We start from the raw sequence: 18,525 nt of genomic DNA, 5'->3' as shown, positions 1-18,525 counted from the left end.
AGAGGGATGAATTGGTATTTAAAATTTTCTCTACAAACTTTTCTAAACTAAAAGTACAAGAAAGAAAAGCTTTGACACTTCAATTTTTAATGGTTCGGCTCTAATTGCCTACCTCTACTACTTTAGTATACCTCAACTAAACATTTTCCCAATTCACTATAAGAAATGCTATCTTTTAAGCAAAAAGGTCTAACACTTACCATCTCTATCTTTTTAAGAAGGTTAAGATAGAAACACTCCCTAGTTTTTATAGCTTAAGTAAACTCCTCTAACTTTTACAAGACTCAATTAGAAACCCTTTAAATACCCCTAAAGTTTTCTACCCAACAACCTTAAGTACACTCTTTAATTATAAAAAGAAAAAATATAAACAATGACGACCTCTCATGGTGCGTATTTATAAGTGCTTGTTCACTCAAACAATCAAAATAATAGAAGAAATTACAATAAGCACCTAAAAGATTACGTACAAGAGAATATGAAAAAAGGAAGATTTGAAATGAATTTTATTGATTTCAGTGTTTGGATGTGTCTCTCTTATGTCTTCATGTGCTTTTGACTTGTATTTATACCAAAGAACAATTTTGTGGATGTTTATAGTTGCTGGAGATGTTTTGGAGTCATTGAAAATATTAATCTCGGACTTAAAAAGTGGAACTGCAACTCATGTATCGATACATACCAATGATGTATCAATACTTTTCATAAACATAGCCATTAGTAACCGTTCTGATAGCCACATGTTGATACATCTAAAGCATGTATCGGTACTTTTAAAGGATGTATTCATACATGACCTTCTAGTTTCGTTATCTGGCTATTGGCTTGCTATGTATCAAAACCTAGACCATTAGTATTGATACTTAGTTACCAAAATAACTTTAAAACATTTTAAACACATTAGAACATTTTGGTGGCTCAAAAATATTTGGATAAGTTCAAATACATTTAAAAACATGTTTTAAGTATTTTGCAAGTCTTTGAAACTCTTTGAAAATGTTTGATTACTAAATGACTTAGATAAATAAAATCTTTCTTAAATGTTATTATATCTACCACCAAAGTAACAAAATGGATAAATATTATAGGCTAAGTTTATCTTTAAAAAAAAGGTAATGTTATCTTTCTGCTAGACATTTAATGGTTAAGTGACAAAAAGAAAAAACATAATTAATTGTCAAGGATCCATTATAATTTTTAAAGTAGGTTGATCCTAGACCTGTTCATGGGCTGAATTATTCGCCTAAGCTTGAAGGCCCGTCTAAAATTTGGGATGTTTGGGCAAAAATATTAGGCCTAAAAAATGGGCCTCGGCAAAAATATTAGACTCGTTTAAAATATGAGTCGAGTTCGAGCTTGAACATTTAAGGCCCAAGCCCGACTCGACCTAACCCATTTTTAAGTTTATAATACTTTATATATATTATTTTATTTTTATATATTATGTAATTTAGAACATATTAAAAAAATTAAACATATACCAAATATATAATAATATTGTAATGTAAACATTAAATTAATGTTAAAGATGACTGTATAAAAATTTTCAATAAATAAAAAATTATATAAAATTATTAAATAATAAAATAAAATAAATATTTTTAAAAAATTTAAATAATAATATAAACAAACTTAAAATGGGCTTGAATTAATCTTTTACAAATATAAATAATTTTGAGTAAAATTTTAAATCCATATTTCGAACACATATGTCAAATTTATTAAATATCAAAAGCATCCCACCCGAATCGGACCCGACTCGAACACCCCTAGTTGAGTTTATCCGAATGATTTATACACAGTATTATCCGGATTGGGAGAAGTTAAATAATGTTCCCTCCCAAACGAAGGCAAGGCAACACCAACCAAAAAGAGAAAAAATGATAATAGATGGTAAAGATTCCAAAACCAAGAGAAAATCAAAGTCTTCGCCATCCTCTCCACGTCGTTCACGCTCATCAAAGCTTACGCCGCCCTCAGCCTCTTTGGTCGACGGTGAACTGTCCGTGACTGAGCAAGAACGGAGCTCTGCAGTTACCAGTCTCTTTGAAGGTCTCCAAATTTCACAAGATTCAAACTCTAATCCCCGGAGCTTTCCTTACAGCGTCAAGCAACAATGCTGGGAAAAGGCCGAGAAGGTCAAGGGACGAGACCCAGATCGCTGGCGCCGCGACGCTGTTGGTAACATTGTTTTCAGGAAGCTCGTTGGTTGTCCCGGATGCTTGTGCCATGACTACGACCATATCATCCCTTACTCCAAGGTAGTTTTTCTCTTTTCCCCCTTAATTCTAACATTTGCTATATTTGCTAAGATGAATTTGAATATTTGGATTTATTTATTTTTCTATCAATTGTTGATTGAAATTCATTTAATTATGCATTCAATACTATTATAAAATTGAACAAAAACATGAAAATTTGAAATCCAAGTTTGAATATCTTGTTGTATCTTTTAATAGAGATGTTTTCTGAAGAGGGTTTGGCTTGGTTTGGGTGTTGTAGATTTGTTCTGGGTTCATTATGTAATTCCTAATTTTATGTTTTGTGAGTATTTTTGTTGTAAGAATTCTGTAATTCCTCTATGATCAGAAGCAGATATTAGCAAAAAAGAGAGGAACAAGATTGCTGTTTGATTTATTGCTCCATTTCATATGTGAAAATATACCTCTGCTAAATTTGTTATATTAGAATGGCATTTGTGGATGTGATTACTCAGTTGCAAAGAATTCCATAACTATATTCCGCGGACTATGATGTTAAGACTTTGAATCCACAAGGACCAAAACTGATCGGATCCCTGAGTGAAGGAATATTTCTAGTTCGGCACTGGTCATGACTTAGCCATTTTTTAATGGAATGATTTCATAGAACTATAGAAAAATTTCTTTCGAGCTGAATATTTTATTCTGAATCACTCTTAATGAAGAAAAGCTTGAAATGCTAGTCTCTTTTGGGTGAGAATCATTTGGTAGAAAGAATCAGGCATGATGATTAGCAGTATTAAAAATTTCTAAAGGGAAAAAATACGTGAAGATCAGAAATTGGCGACAAGGTTGTAGAAGCCATAGTAGTTGATGTGTCTTGAGGCAGCTTGTGAAATGTTCCCGCTTAAGCTGGACTATTTTGTTCAATTAATGTTCAACATATTTTTCACGTACAAGATGATATAAGTTGCAATGGAGGACCTTGAGGCTAATCTCACGGTGTTAGGTCATAATCTCAAAAGGTTTAATATTTGCTGAGGGTGAAAGCATCATGTATTCACAGGACGCCGTCTAGCTAATATAGACAAAGTTGTGGTTAATCCTGAATATTTTAAAGTCAATGCTGCGCTGCTGTAGTGTGTCACTATTCACTAGAGAATCCACCGAACTGTGTTTTTCTTTTTTCAGCTTTCATTGTTCCTTACATATAGCTTGCTTTTGTACAATGACCTTCATTTGTAATTATTTACTCAGATATTCAATTACCACGTACTTAACAAAAAGTTGTTTTCTCTTTCTAATCATACTCTCTTCGTTATTAAATCTCTCAAAGACTGTCCCTGAACTTTCTCTCTCTCTTGAATTTCTTGTGTAGTATTGTTATATGCATGAACTCCATGTATCTCTGTTCTGGATCTACTGAGTCTGGCTCCTTATTTGATTTCTTTTCATGAATTTCAGGGAGGAAAAAGCACATTAGAAAACTGTCAGGTTTTACAGGTATGAGATTTTCCCTCCTATAGCATCTTCAACTTCCTTCTCTGTTTTTTCTAAATTTCGTAACATGCTTCTGGTTTAAAAATATTTTTAACCTGCCAAAATAGAATTTTTATTTATTTTTGCAATGCTATAAAGTATGGAAGAGACCGATAGTCATAGGGTACAGCTGATATCAGTCTACAAAATGTAGTTGATCTTTTCATTTATTTGGACAGGTAATTACTATATGCTTGCACTCTGGTTTAACTGGATTGGCAGCTACTTGCCTATTAAGTCTTGAATACACTTCGTTGACTTGAATCATAGGAATGTTGCAATTTGAGGCCCAAGAATCATCTCGGGGCTACCCATCTTCCTCTCGTTAAACTGAGTTCAATGTTCTATTGGCTTGCGACTAGCCACCTTGGTTTGCCTTACCATAGTACCATAAGAAAAAGGATGGAAAATGAAAAGAACCAAGTACAAAGATAACTTGGTTAGTATTAAGCATAGTAATGGTTAGAACCAAAAAATAAAAAAGCATGGCAATGGAACTTTTTAATTAAATGCATTGAATTGAAGAATCCTTCTCAGTCTTTGGTATTCTGAAATGAATATACAAAATAACGTTTTTGAATATAATCTTTCCCCTAGAAACTATTTTAATCAAGTTTGCATGGTATGAGTAGCCATAGCACAGTTGAAATTGCCTTTTTCAGGCCTGATACCAGTCAGTGACTCAGTGGTGAAACCAAAAGTTTAAGTTAGTGGGGGGCCAAAGAATATTCCTTATAATATTTTTATTAGTGTTTGGTTAACTAAGAATCTTATAAAGATCGAGATGGCCTTGATGAGTTTTCAAATAATGATGGATTGGATGATTATTATTATTATTTCCATTGTTATTTATGATGCATATATCTATCTTAACATACAAAGACCAGGCAATCATTTATCCACTTCTCATTCACAATTTATTGGTTTTCTCAAGAATCTTCATTGCTGAAAATCTCATAACTATATACCTACTACTAAAATTGAGTCAAATATCATCTACCTAAGGTAGATTTTCTTTTAGCAAGTAATGAGCAAATTAAAAGTAGTATGTGAAAGTACAATAAGACGAAAAAGTGAGTCATTATTCTTTCTAATTAGGTGGAAAAAGCTTGCCTTGTATGGAAAATGCAATCATTTAGAGAGCTGCTTGCTCTGGTCAATCTTTTCCTTGGTTAGAATTGATGTCTTTGATGTGACTTTTAGAAATCTTAGGTTCAAACCCTGGAAGTACATAATTTAGAGAATGACAGAGTTAAATCAATTTCCAATTTAGAGATATTAGGTTGAGACCCTGGGAAGTTCATGGGTTAGAGTATGACAGAGTTAAATCCATTTCCAATTTAGAGATATTAGGTTTAGACCCTGGGAAGTTCATGGGTTAGAGGATGACAGAGAGTTAAACTGATTTCCAGGATAGAGATCTTAGGTTCAAACCTTGTGAAGTACATGGATTCGGAATGAGAGAGAATTACCTCCCAATGTGTTGTTGAAGGATTTTAGTGGGACTTTCTTTTTACCATAATATAACAAAGTGATCCAGTATTTAGTGTGAATATTTTCTGTATCTATAAGTGGTAACAAACTCTTTCTATTAATGCAGTCAATCTTTCTGTAGAATAAAACTATTTAGAAATAAGGATACAAATAAAACTTAGCCTGTACATTCTTATATGTGGGTCTGCCTATGATAGCAATTCAAAGTGGGGACTAACTCTTCGAGTAGAGTTCAATACAACGAGTCTTTTCCTCATCCAAACATAGGTTTTAGAAGATATTGGTCTGTATTCGAAACATGCTAGTCCATATTTGAGTGCTTAATCTTTTGCAACTGTATTAGTTCCATTGAGTTGTTAAACAATTTTGAATCACTTGGAATGTTTTTCTTTTCTCGACTAATTATTACTCCATAGTTGTAATTTACTTGAAGAATCAGGAATCTGATGTTTGGAATTTCGTTTTGATAACATTAGGCAACTGTTAATCGATCAAAGGGAAATCGGACTGAGTTGTCTAGAGCTGATCTTATTCAGAAAAGTTCTTATTGCCGGGTTTCAGGTACTGCTAATTTTGTATGATCTTTTTTCTTCTGATAAGATGACAACCAGGATTTGGTAATCCTTGACTTTCAATTGTGTGATTAAACTTTTAGGTCGGGACATGGATCTAATTGAACTTTCTGCATATGGCAATGTTCATCATGCGGAGGATTCAGGTGGGTGTAGAATTCAATAATATTAATATCTGCCGTAGGAACTTGTCATAGTGTTTATCCAAGGATAATATTTATATAGTTGTCGTATTGGAATGATGATTAAGGTAAAGAAAATTTTCATAGTATTATGTAATAATATAATTCTTACCAGAGTATTTTGGAGGGTAAGCTTCACCCATACTACCAAACTCTTTTCTGGCTTCCTCCGTATCAGTTCTTGACCAACCCCCTCTTGACATGGACTTAAGTCCCCTCCTTCAAATTTGTATGTTGAACTTTTCAATTTTGCCATGTAAAAGCATGACATGCAAGTAGATGTTATGTGGTGTGTCCCATCCAGAATCATGGTGGCATCTAAGGTGGGATCTTATTATTATAATGAGATTCATTTTAAATCTACAGCTGTGGTTAAAAAATAGAAAGGAGGGGTTTGAAGCTATTGAATGAAGTCATAAAAAAAACTTAGAAACTGTGCTAGTAATCTTGAACCTGTTCAACCGATTACAAAAAGAGAGAACATGTGTTTTCTCTTTGACAACCGCAACTAGTTTCTCTCTCCTTATTTAGTGTTGAAGTTTATTGAATTGGTTGAAAGATAAACACATATTTCTCAAAGAAAATATTACGTAGCATGATCAATGGTGGCTTGATATTGTTTTTTCATCCTTTAGTTTCAACCATAAATCTGGAATGGATCTCACAGGATCCTACTCTTATTCGGAATTGTACATAAAATTGGATAAATTTGTTTATACATAAAGTGATGAGGATTGAAACATTAGCCTCCTAATTTTATGTTTACTAGTATTCATACCTTGCTTACACCAGGGTGTATAAAAGATTAAATTATTTACGAATTAATTTTTATTTTAAATTATTAAATAATAAATATATAATAATTCAAACAAAGAAGAGAAATGGAAGAAAGTGAAAAAGAAAAGAGTTAATTTCTACCGTGGCTACCAAGTATATTGTTTTGATAGTTTTTTTATAGATCGTAATTCTTAAGTTAAATATAAGATTATTAGATTTGACCGCTTCAACCTCCAATTTAGTTTTTCTTTTAGAATTAAGGTGCTTTTTAGCTTGGGTAAGTCGTATAAGTAGTTGTCCTATTGTCACTCAATTATAAAAAGTTTGACTATTTGATTTTATCTTTTTTTTTATCATCATTTGTTAAATGATTGAAGGTATGACAGCTTTTGAAATTGACATAATAGCATATTTAATCAACAATATTTATATATTGTGCCAATTTAGTTTTGATTCTAAAAATTAAACTTGCAAAATTTACACATTGTGTATTTTCTTTTTAGTTTTGCTTCTTTCTTCTTTTTTGTGACCGTTTCAACCAAAAATCTCGATAATAATTTTCATTTATTCTTATTTCTTTTAAAATTAACTCTTCATGCCACAAAGAAAAACAAAATTGCAAAAAGATCAAATTGCACAATGTGTAAACATTAATGGTTAATTTTTTAGAATCAAAACTAAATTAAAATAATGTATAAATGTTGAGGGTTAAAATTATCATTATGTTGATTTTAAAAGCTACCACATCATTTCATTAGTTATTTAACGGTTAGTGATTAAAAAAGATAAAATTAAATAACTAAGTAAAAAAATTATCAATAATTGAATTATAATTTTTTTTTTAAAAAATCTATTTATTAGGTGCTTGTGAACTTGACTGCCGCCGTTTGGAATTGCTAAGCAACTTAGATTGCCTCCAAATATGTGTTTACAGTTTTTCACAAATATGATTTTTAAAGCTTTATGCTTAAAATTAGATTTATTTATTTGTGTATTTTATCTTACCATATTTGTTTTAAACATAGTTTTAATTTGATTGGTATCGATATTATTATCAATATAAAAGGTCGTGGGTTTAAGTGTGCTGATACGTAGGCTTGGGGAAGGACAATAGATGATTTTAAGTATTGTATAAAAAATAGCATATAACATAGAAGATTATAATAAAATTAATGTTAAAAAAATATTAGTTTTATTTATATTAATTTTGATAAACAATTCATATATTATATTATAATAAAATTTTCAGAATGTGGGATCTACTTTTGCTTTTCATGGATCTAACTTATAAACTTGGAGGGTGGAGCAAGTAACATGATTACCTTCAAACATGCCCATCTCTCAAAACTTAAATTTAAGAATGTCATATATTTTTACCAACATAACTCTATAAATATATAATATTTTAAACAAAGTGATACAAAAATACAGGGTCTTCAACAATGTTTTTTCTTTTCTTTTTTCGATTAATATTTATTGGAGTTTAAAATATTAATAATCTGTGTCTTTTCTTTTACTTCGGTCAGGAACATCAATAGAGTGACATACACGTGCCCCATAAAAGTCATTAAAATTTCATTTGGAGGAGTACTTGATTCAAAGCTAAAGACAAAAGGGGGGGTTAGCTTTTTTGACTTGATGGAATCAAAGTGTGGTTTTTAATTGGACCAATCAACCATCTTTTCAAGTTCAACGCCAGATCAAGGGCTTTAGATGTTGGGTCTTTTCTCATGAGACATGGTTTCAATATTTATTAAACGAATTTAAGTGAAAATAAGGAGATTTTTTTCTTTTTTCCTTATCTATCTATTTTACAATTCATTTTATGTTTTTTTTCAATAATATTACATAAAAACTAATTTTTAAAATTAATTATAAGGTGATGTGGTTTAGGCATAAAATTGTGTGTGTACTCTTTTTGAGTTAAAAGCAAGTTGAAATAATTATGAACATCCCCTAAAAACAAACTATTTTAGCAAAAAGGAAAAAAGAATTTCAACAAAGCTTAGGAGTGCATAACAATAATAAAAGTCACTGAGAGTTGTAGTGGGGGAGGTTGACTCTGAGTGCCAATTATTTTATGTTTTACTTTTGATTTTAAAGTCAACCTTAAAAGTAATTGAGTGCCAAAAAGCATGAATGCAAGATTAACATTGGCTTACCATTAAGAAGTGGAAATTTACTGATTACACATTCTTCTAAACATGCCTATAATTAGAGTTGCTGTTTCAGAAATTAGGATAATGTGCATGGCTTTACTTTTTCTAATTAAGGCTTCGAAATCAACGTCTTCCTGTACTCTCATTTTCTTTTAAATAATTTCTTTATAAATTCTGATCATATCTACCCTTTTCTAATATAATGTCTAGAATTATCCATAAACAAGAGAATACTGCGTTTCAATGCACTCGAGCTCACGTCCTCCTACATTGACAATAATACCCATACCAATCAAGCCAAGACTCAATCGACAATTTTATATTTTTTACTATTAAGTATTTTAATAAATCTAGCATATATATTTCATCTCGTATATCTAATCATTCGTAAACTAAAAATATTTAGTTATCTGTTTAATATAAAAAAAGAACACTTCAAATGGGAAAATAAACCCACGTGGATGGTCTAGAATTGATAGGTAGAACTAATTACTATTATTTTATTATTTTAAAATATCTAATATAATAAATTTATTTATTTACTTTTGAATTTTAATTGATGTACCTTCAACATTATTCCCATATATTTATTTACTTTCACATTTATGTAAAATATTTTATTCTTTTAATTCATGAGAGAGTATTTAATGCACCGTCGGTGTATAGGTTTCATACATCATTAGTTGATAATAACATGACATATTATCGCTTATATAAAACAACAAACATTGAAGGATTTAAAATAAATATAAGTAAATTTATATTTTTAAAAATAAATATTAATTATAATCGTTAAACATAAAAAATATATGAAACTTGAAACCCAAATCCAAAACCCAAAAACCTAACCTAAAATCTAAAACCTCAAACTTGAAAGAAAAATAATTATAATTAATATTTAATTATGTTTAATAAAGTTAATGTTATTTATTTTCAAGTCCTTCAGTTTTTTTTATTTTATTTTAAACCAATGATAATGTGTCATTTTATTATTAATCGATGGTGCATGAGATCTATACATCGACGATGCATCAAATATTAACTCATAATTTATTTATATTTTTTTAAAAATTATTTTATTTATATATTTAATGTTTTCTAATAGCTTAAAACAATTAATTAATTTCATTGATTTTTATAGTAATTTTAAAAACAAATAATGATGAAATTTTTAATATAAAATGTTAGTTGTATTTGAATTTAACATTATTTAATTATTTTTAATAATATTTAATTTATTTTATAAAAAGAGAGAAGAATTTAGTCAAATCCTATAATAGAGAAACATCTCATGTGCATTCACTTAAATATTTATGATTCCACTGTAGCTTAGGCTCAGTAGTGCTACCAATAGTGCTGGAGAGGTCATTATGGAGGTTTGGATCTCCTCCTACAATTTACCTGTTAACCATTGTAAACAAAATTTTAATTCCTTAAATACCATTTAATTTTTTTATTTAGTTTTCAGATGTTGTTAATTTTAAGTTTATACAAATAAAATTTAATTTTTGTCTCTACACATTAAAAACCTATGACTCACCTAATTAACCTTAGTTCTACTATATCTTTTCTTTATGGTATAGGATACATGTTAGCATATCACAAATAAAATAGTGTATATATATATATGTAAATTAGTAAAATTTATATATAATCAACTGAGTTTTGAAAGAAAGAATAATATACATGAATTTTAATTTAATATGCAATGTCGTGCATTAATTTTAATTTGAGTGAATTTTCGAAATCACTATAAATATTGTCAAATTAGCACAATTTTACGCTCATAATGTATATATTCATTTCTTTAAAATTTATACGATTTAATCATAATCAAAATCAAAATGTCATGTATACATATGAACTACAATTCAAGTTTCATGTGTATAATTGCAATAAGTCAAAATTCATTTATCAATTTGTACATTGAAACAAAGTTAATGTATAAATTTAATATTTATCTCGAAAAAATAAACTAATGAATAAATTCTTCTGATTAAATAAATTAGGTAGTTAGAATCAATTTGAATGTTTAATTTAAATTTCAATAATGATTTTATCATTCAAATAAAATTATTTTTAAAGTAAGTGCACAATGAATTTGGACACTCATTTGTCTAGATTCATTCTAAAATATAAAAAAATAAGAATATAAAATATGATTAAAATTGATAAAAATAGAAATTAATTAAAAGCCACAAATTTTTTAAAAATAAAAAATAAATTTATTAAAACCATTAAAAATATATAAAAATAATTTATTAAAATTTTATTTTTCTCATTTTGATTAAATTATTTGAGTAATATAACTTACAAAAATTGAAAATGAGAGGCAAAATATATAAAAAAAATATCAATCGTGATTTTATGATATAAATTGTTCATGATCATTTTTGATTTATTTTAAAATAAATATAATTTTAATGTTCATATACATTGTGTACTTATTTTAAAAAATATATTTTTATTAGTTCATGGACTTTATTGAGTGCAAAAGAATCGGAAGAACTTAATTGATTTACTTTTTGAAAAAGTTTGAGAGCTTATAATCCCAATAATCTTTTATTTTTATATTGATAGAAATAAATATTATTAATTATATTAATTTTCTTTGATTGTAATTGGTATTTTAATAGTATTTAAAATTGATTATTTTTCCAATATTAGTCTTTAATTTGATTAAGGATTAATTTAATAAAATTTTGATGATAGCATTGGTTCTCAATTCAAAACAACAATTATATTTATAAATTGATAAAGACATATGGATGAAAAGCAACGGGCGACAGCTTTCCTAGAAAAAGTAAAAAAGGAAAGCAAAAAGTAGGAAGAAAGACAAAAGGATATCGTGGAATAGTGTTTCATAACTCAACTCATCATGTGGCTTCTGTTTCCTGCTTTCCTTCTAAATATCTATTTGCCCCATCCACCCCACTTTGTTGTTACCATTAAGTAATCTATCTGTCTGCTTTCTTCTTACTTTTATAACTATAGGGCATTTTTCATTTTGTAAATATTAGGGTTCTTAAATCTTCAACTAAAAGTGGCACACTTCATTCTGCAAAACTTTTAAGATTTTGAGGTTGGTTTTACTTTCATTATTAAAAGTGGATTTTGAAAAAGAACAAAAAAAAAAAAAGAAAGAGGAAATGCAGCATAATAATAATTTTATATGAGGGAACTTCAGCTCAGCAGGTATTTGCCTTTTCTGTGCAAGTTGTTTGGATTCCATTGGCCAGTGAAAAGGAAAGTCACTTGGCTTGTTTTCGAATAAAATATTCAAGCTTATCTTCAACATAAAGGTGGTCCTTGGAATGAAATTCCATCTTTTGCTTCACAATACTACTCTCTTACATGGCTGCTTTTTGCTCCTTCACTTAAATGAATTTCATCTGATACGGGTATATTCAACTTTTGGCCTAGAGAAAATGAGGAAAAAGACTTCCACTCTTGAGTTTCAGTATGAAAATTTAGTTCAATACATCTAAAGATATAGTTCTCCAATACTATGGTATTTTACATATATAGAGATATATACATGAATACAAACTGAGCAAGCGCTAAGTATAAAATCTAAACCCGTATCTTTACTGTTTATTGTACTGTTACAACAAGAGAAATCAGTTTTCCCTGAGCTTTTCTCATCATCCTAGTGGGGGAAAATTGGACTAAACCCTCCTTTTTCCTTCCCTTTCCCATGCCCGCCTCCGGTCTTTGTCCTGGGCAGCAGCTGTCTAGCTCCCAATGAGACGATCCCGGTAAGTGCTTTACAAGTGTTTATGGCCTATATATCAAGAACCTAGCTTTCAAGACCTCTCATGGAAGTTGAGGGATCTAGACAAGGCTGCAGGGTTTGCTCTCAATACTGGTGATGCTTCAGCTACATGATTCTTTTCATCACTCTTTGGATGGAAAGCCTTGAAAAGCCCTCCCCCACTAAGTGATTCGTTCTTAATCCCAAGTGTCGCCCATATGGAACTTTTTGCAGCTTCACTCGGATCATCGATCCTTAAAGTTTTCGGAACCAGAACGCATCCGTTCTTCTGTTTAGTTGCCTTTTGTTTTTCTGAATCATCTAGTTTGGCCATGTCCCCTTCCCTAGAATGTTTGCCCAACGTCGGCGAATTTGGACCTGAAGTTGGAGCCGTGTGGTTTGAAGAAGTGGATGATGACTGAGGAGACAACCAAGGCACGTTCCAAGTGCCGGGAATCCCACAGTTCCAATAGGCTGCAGCAGGATAGAATGACATGGGAAATCCGGATGGGCAAAATGCCGGTGGAGGCACCGCGGAATTCCATGGATAAGGCCAAGGAACACCAGGTAAACAAGGAATTGGTGAAGGGAAGCCATTAATGTTGCCCATCCTATTTTCCTGAATGCAACTTCTACCACCTTCCTCCATTGAGTTTGAAACCGTGATAGAAGATCCACTCGAGCAATCATCACCGTTTTCCCTTCTGTTTGGAACCGAAACTCTTTGTTCTTCAAGACCATGAAATCCATTTCGGGCACCATTCAAAACCTTTTTCTCCCCAAGGTTTAAGACAGAGGCCATGGAATCACAAATGGGTGCATCTATGCCAAAGCTAAGGACCCTTCCATTGCTTTTCAAGGCAGGGTGATGTGCTGCATTAGGAGCATCGATTCGAGCTGCTTGAAGAGCCTCCGAAATGGAGATGTGTCGGTAATGCGAGGCAGAGTTCTTATTCTTACGACGACCAGCTCCTACCGGAACGTTTCTCATCGTACCACCTGCAGTCCAGTATCTTTGACAGGCTTTGCAGAAATGACGAGGTTGATTGATGTTGTAATTATTGTAGTAGCAAAACTTTGTATCCATGCTATTGCAGCGGGGGCATGGAAGTATTTGATCTGGCTTTTTAAGTGTTTTCTCCTGTGATTTGCTACCATCACTCTGTTCTTTATCAGTCTTTCCGGTCTTCGATTTTCCGGTTTCTTCGTCAATAGAGGGAGTTTTCGGGTTTACATTAGGCTCCGGCGAAGTCTCTGGATTAGTTGATTCCTCTCTATTTGACGGCTGGATGTTGTCATCTTCTTGTCCAGTATCAGCAATCTGTTCTGCTAAAGAATCCTGAAATTTAATATGCTTCCCTAATAAGAAACTTTTAAGTAGACCAAAAAATTTTCTACATGATCCTATCTCAGTTCTCAGCCAGAATCAAGAAATTTTTCTCGAGAAACAAACAAGTAAAAATATGATAAGGGTCATAAAGAACATCCCCCTTCCTTTTTATATTGTTTTATATGAAAATTGTTTAAAGTTTTATTGATATAATCAAGGGGGCATAAACATAATAACAATAAGATATTCCATGAAATTTCTTGAAAATTTTGGGAATTCAGTTAATAGGCTAAAACTTATCGAGATATTCAACAAAAACAAAGCTAACAAAGATTTTAATACTGCAAATAAGAAGGAATCGAACAGATATATTGAAAAACCAAGAAGGAAAGACTTTCCCAGTTAAAAGGATCTAAGGGATGTGGAATCTGAAAAATATTGATTGGCTAAAATCAATAAAGAAGTAAAAAAATAGACATTTGGCAGAAGGAGGACTTCAAATTTCTTGTACAATGATCACCCCAAAATAAAATTCTGATTTTTTAGAACTAATTATTTTCTACTCTAAATAATCAAAGCCCAGATAAGTAAAAAAAAAAACACAATCTGGAAGCTAAATAAATATTTTTCAGTTTCATATTTTAAACGAATTGTATAGTAATTCAATAGTTTTTTTTTGGGGGGGGGGTTAAGAATCCAAAAGATTAGCAAGAAAAAGAAAAAGCTAGTTCTAGCAAAAGAAGTAGGATCCAAAAATGGAAATTTGAAGAAAAAGTAAAATTGACCCATTGATTTTTCACCATTTCAAGAAATGGGTAATCCTTAAAATCCCCAAGAAGATTAAAAAGAAACATTGTTTTATTGAATTGGCCAACCTGCTCTGTTTTGTCTTTCTGTTCATCTTCTTCTTCATCACCATCACCACCACCATCATCATCATCATCATCATCAAATTCTTCAAAGTCTTCATCATCTACTACTCTGTTCCCACACTGAGCCTTGTCGAATTCATCAACAGAGAGAGTTGAAATCTCTCCATCAGCAGGTAAATGAATTTTCTTACCAAACAACTTGATCCCAGGGTCTTTACTTTCTTGCATTTTCTCAACAACCAAACAAGAACCAGCTAAGACAATTCGCAGGTATTGATTTTCTTTTAGGGGGAGAGGGGTTGGTAAATTGGTGTGAAGTGATATGAAGTTAAGAGTGAGGGTTAATGGATGGGTTTAAAAGAGAGGTGGATGCCACGACATCACCATGGTTTGATTCTCAGCCACAAGTTCTTGTGGCCTTGAGATTTTCTTTTTCTTTGGCTTTTTCTTTTGATTCGGTAGTAGGGTTGGATGGAGAGTTTGTGCAACCGGGGGACTGTTTGGCTGCTTTTATGATGTGGATTTCTGGTATTGGTTGAATCCTGGATAAAAGTCTCCCTGTGATTTGATGCTACTGCTATACTACTAATATTTTTTTCCTTTTTCTTATATAACTTTTAGCTACTGTTTGGAGGTTAGATTTTTTTAGTCAGATTTTATAATTTTCTTTTTATTATTATTAGTTTTAGATATATATATTTTTATAAAAAGAAAAAAAGACGAGAGATATCTGCCGGAGAAGTAGAAAAGAACGTACATGCTTATATTGACCAATACAGGAAGTAGGGTCATTCTCCATGAAGATACACAAATTTAGGGTGGGTTTGGATAGACGATTGGGTGCAGTGCAGTATATTTAGTTTATTTTTTATCTCACGCTACAGTATCGCTATAGTATCTAATTTCACCGCCATCGCTGTTTTTACACTAACCGTAGGTAAATGCACTGCCCATCTAAACTCACCCTTAATTTTATCCTAAAAATATTTGCAATCAAATTTATCCGTTTGAAATATTATAAAAACCTTCCTCCCAAATTTTCATCCATATTTTCTACTTATCTTTCATTTCTGACTTAAGTTTTTTCTTTGTAAAAATATTTTGAAAGTTTTTATATTATAAGTCGAATTACGTTTTGTTATCTCTATTTAAAATGGACAAATTAGTCATTATATATTAAATTGAGTTAAAAATTTTATCCATTTTATGTTTAAAATTGGTTCATATATCGCCGCTTTTAATGATGAAAATAGATGGAATTTTTAATGAAATGACTAATTTTCTTTATCTAATATACGAAATTAATTTACCCATTTTTCAATAAATGAGACAAAATACAATCTAACTCATAATATAAAAACCTTCGTGATAATTTTACTGCTTTTCTTTTTTACCAAAAATATTCACTACAAATATAGAGGGAAAAATTAAATGAGCTTGACCCAAATGGTGCAAATAATAATTTATAGCTTTAATTCCAATTTCTATTCACAATGTCTATAGCCAATCGTTGGAGGACTCCTACATTGCCTTCTAGTCTCTACTCTTTTTTTTAAAGTAATTTTAATCCATTTTAAGCTAGTTGATATGTACTTTTATTATTTGAATTTGTATTTCGTGCATCATTTTGTGATATAGAATTTATGTACATAATCAAATTTTAAAATATCATTATAAAAGTTAAAATATGTTCCAAATCCTTTTACTCCTCGTAAATTTGAAAGTTAGTCATTCTATTTTTATTTTACTTGAATTTAAGATTTTTACTTTTCAAATTTTAAAATTCAAGTCAAATTATTAATGTCACCTTAAAATTCATCTATTAAATTCGTTAGTATGGCATTTATAAATTAAAAACCATTAACAAAAGATAATGTTGTAACAAACCTAAATTTAACCGCTTTAACGATATTAATAATTGGGTTTGCATTTTAAATTTTGAAAAGCGGAGGACTAAATCCTTGAAATAAAAATAGGACTAAATTCCAAATGTATAAAAAAGCAATTTAAATCGCATTTTAACGTTATAAATATAAGGCATATGATAATTTTGATGGCCAAAGTGATAAAAGAAAAATGAATAAAGGCCAAAGTGACAAAATGAATAAACATTACCGATAAAAATAATTTACTAAACAATGTATAACAAAATATTAATTTCTTTAAATAACTCCTACAGTAACTTTTTATAACACAATTTATGAAAACTAGAAGATTAAGAGAACAAAATGAGACTTTGTTTTGAAGGTTTTTTTATGTGATATAGCAAGTGAAATATTTATCCTATTTGTAGGAAATTCCACTAATGATCATATAAAGACGCAACTACATAACCATCTTAATAGTTGTCTATTTGGATGGTCACAATTTTTGGTAATAATCATAACTATTCGAGTAAGTATTTAATTGAATTGTCATACCTCTCGTAACAACTTATTTTTTAGTAGTATCGAAACAGTGGTTTCAGAACCACAAATCTGACGAGTAAGTTCGTATAATTAGTATTTAAATTAAACGAGTCAATAATAATTTTATATCAAAATTTAATTTGATGAATTTTAACTAATTGAATTAAATCATTAATGGTTAGTATGAGTGGTTGTTTCGGAAGTCAAGTTGTTTTAGAAAATGAGGTATCGGGACCCGTTTCTGTAATCCGGGCTCGTGAATACTTTTATTAAATATTTACAAAGTCGTATTATAGGTGAATTAAAGTTTGGTCCAGTAATTTTGACGATTGGTTGCTTAATTAAGGCAAAAGGATTAAATTATAAAAGAGGTAAAAGTTAATCACTATAGATTTAAAATAGTAAAGGGACTAAAATGGTGATTAAACCATAGTCAAAAAGTCCAAGCAATAGTGGATATGTTTGATCCACTAGATTTTGGGTTATTTGCTTAGTCCTGATTAATTTGGGGTTAAATTGAAATAAAGTTTAATTAACTAATAAATTAAAATAATTGAAGGACCAATTGTGCAATTAAGCACTCCTTAGATGGTAACTAAACCATATACTTATATTATGGACATATATGGACATGATTTGGTAATTTTATAAGTTGTAATAAAATGGTAATTTAGTAAATAGTTAAAATTTAAGTTAAAATTAAAGAAATTAAATGATAATATGAACATTTTCTTTTCTTCTTCATGGAAGAAAATCCAAATAGCCATTGTTAGGGTTGGGAAAGCTTCATCAAGCTTTAATCTCCTTTTGGTAAGTGAAATTTAGCTTGTTTTTAGTAATTTTATGTTTTTGAGCTCAGATTAGCTTAATCTAGCTAACTCGATGACCAATTCAAAACTATCAAACGCTATAACTTTTGTCATTGAAGAGTTGAGTTAATTTAAGTTAAAATTAAAGAAATTAAATGATAATATGAACATTTTCTTTTCTTCTTCATGGAAGAAAATCCAAATAGCCATTGTTAGGGTTGGGAAAGCTTCTGTCAAGCTTTAATCTCCTTTTGGTAAGTGAAATTTAGCTTGTTTTTAGTAATTTTTATGTTTTTGAACTTGTATTAGCTTAATCTAGCTAACCTGATGACCAATTCGTAAAACTATCAAACGCTATAACTTTTGTCATTGAAGAGTTGAGTTAATTTAAGTTAAAATTAAAGAAATTAAATGATAATATGAACATT

General features: G+C 30.2%; 2 protein-coding genes across 2 annotated transcripts; one reads left to right on the top strand and one right to left on the bottom strand.

The window, feature by feature from the left end:
* The first annotated feature begins 1,792 nt into the window (after positions 1 to 1,792).
* On the top strand, positions 1,793 to 6,140 carry LOC105764654 (uncharacterized). Its single transcript, XM_012583312.2, has 4 exons — positions 1,793 to 2,261; positions 3,666 to 3,704; positions 5,711 to 5,795; positions 5,890 to 6,140. Exons 1-4 carry the CDS (start codon positions 1,881 to 1,883, stop codon positions 5,970 to 5,972), a joined length of 588 nt encoding a protein of 195 aa, XP_012438766.1. The 5' UTR covers positions 1,793 to 1,880; the 3' UTR covers positions 5,973 to 6,140.
* Positions 6,141 to 12,353: 6,213 nt separating this feature from the next.
* LOC105764653 (cyclic dof factor 3) lies at positions 12,354 to 15,217 on the bottom strand. Its single transcript, XM_012583311.2, has 2 exons — positions 14,884 to 15,217; positions 12,354 to 14,017 (listed from the first exon to the last, which is right to left on the bottom strand). The coding sequence occupies exons 1-2, from the start codon at positions 15,106 to 15,108 to the stop codon at positions 12,731 to 12,733; spliced, it is 1,512 nt and encodes a 503-aa protein (XP_012438765.1). The 5' UTR covers positions 15,109 to 15,217; the 3' UTR covers positions 12,354 to 12,730.
* Positions 15,218 to 18,525: the final 3,308 nt, after the last annotated feature.

This window comes from Gossypium raimondii, chromosome 12, assembly GCF_025698545.1.
Source record: "Gossypium raimondii isolate GPD5lz chromosome 12, ASM2569854v1, whole genome shotgun sequence".
NCBI lineage: Eukaryota > Viridiplantae > Streptophyta > Magnoliopsida > Malvales > Malvaceae > Gossypium > Gossypium raimondii.
This window is presented reverse-complemented; position numbering and strand designations above follow the sequence as displayed.

Coding starts and splice junctions, on each gene's coding strand:
- LOC105764654 (XM_012583312.2), top strand. CDS start 1,881: ATGATAATAGATGGTAAAGATTCCAAAACCAAGAGAAAATCAAAGTCT. Junction 2,262..3,665: donor ATATCATCCCTTACTCCAAG/GTAGTTTTTCTC, acceptor CATGAATTTCAG/GGAGGAAAAAGCACATTAGA. Junction 5,796..5,889: donor TTCTTATTGCCGGGTTTCAG/GTACTGCTAATT, acceptor TTAAACTTTTAG/GTCGGGACATGGATCTAATT.
- LOC105764653 (XM_012583311.2), bottom strand. CDS start 15,108: ATGCAAGAAAGTAAAGACCCTGGGATCAAGTTGTTTGGTAAGAAAATT. Junction 14,018..14,883: donor AGAAAGACAAAACAGAGCAG/GTTGGCCAATTC, acceptor ATTAAATTTCAG/GATTCTTTAGCAGAACAGAT.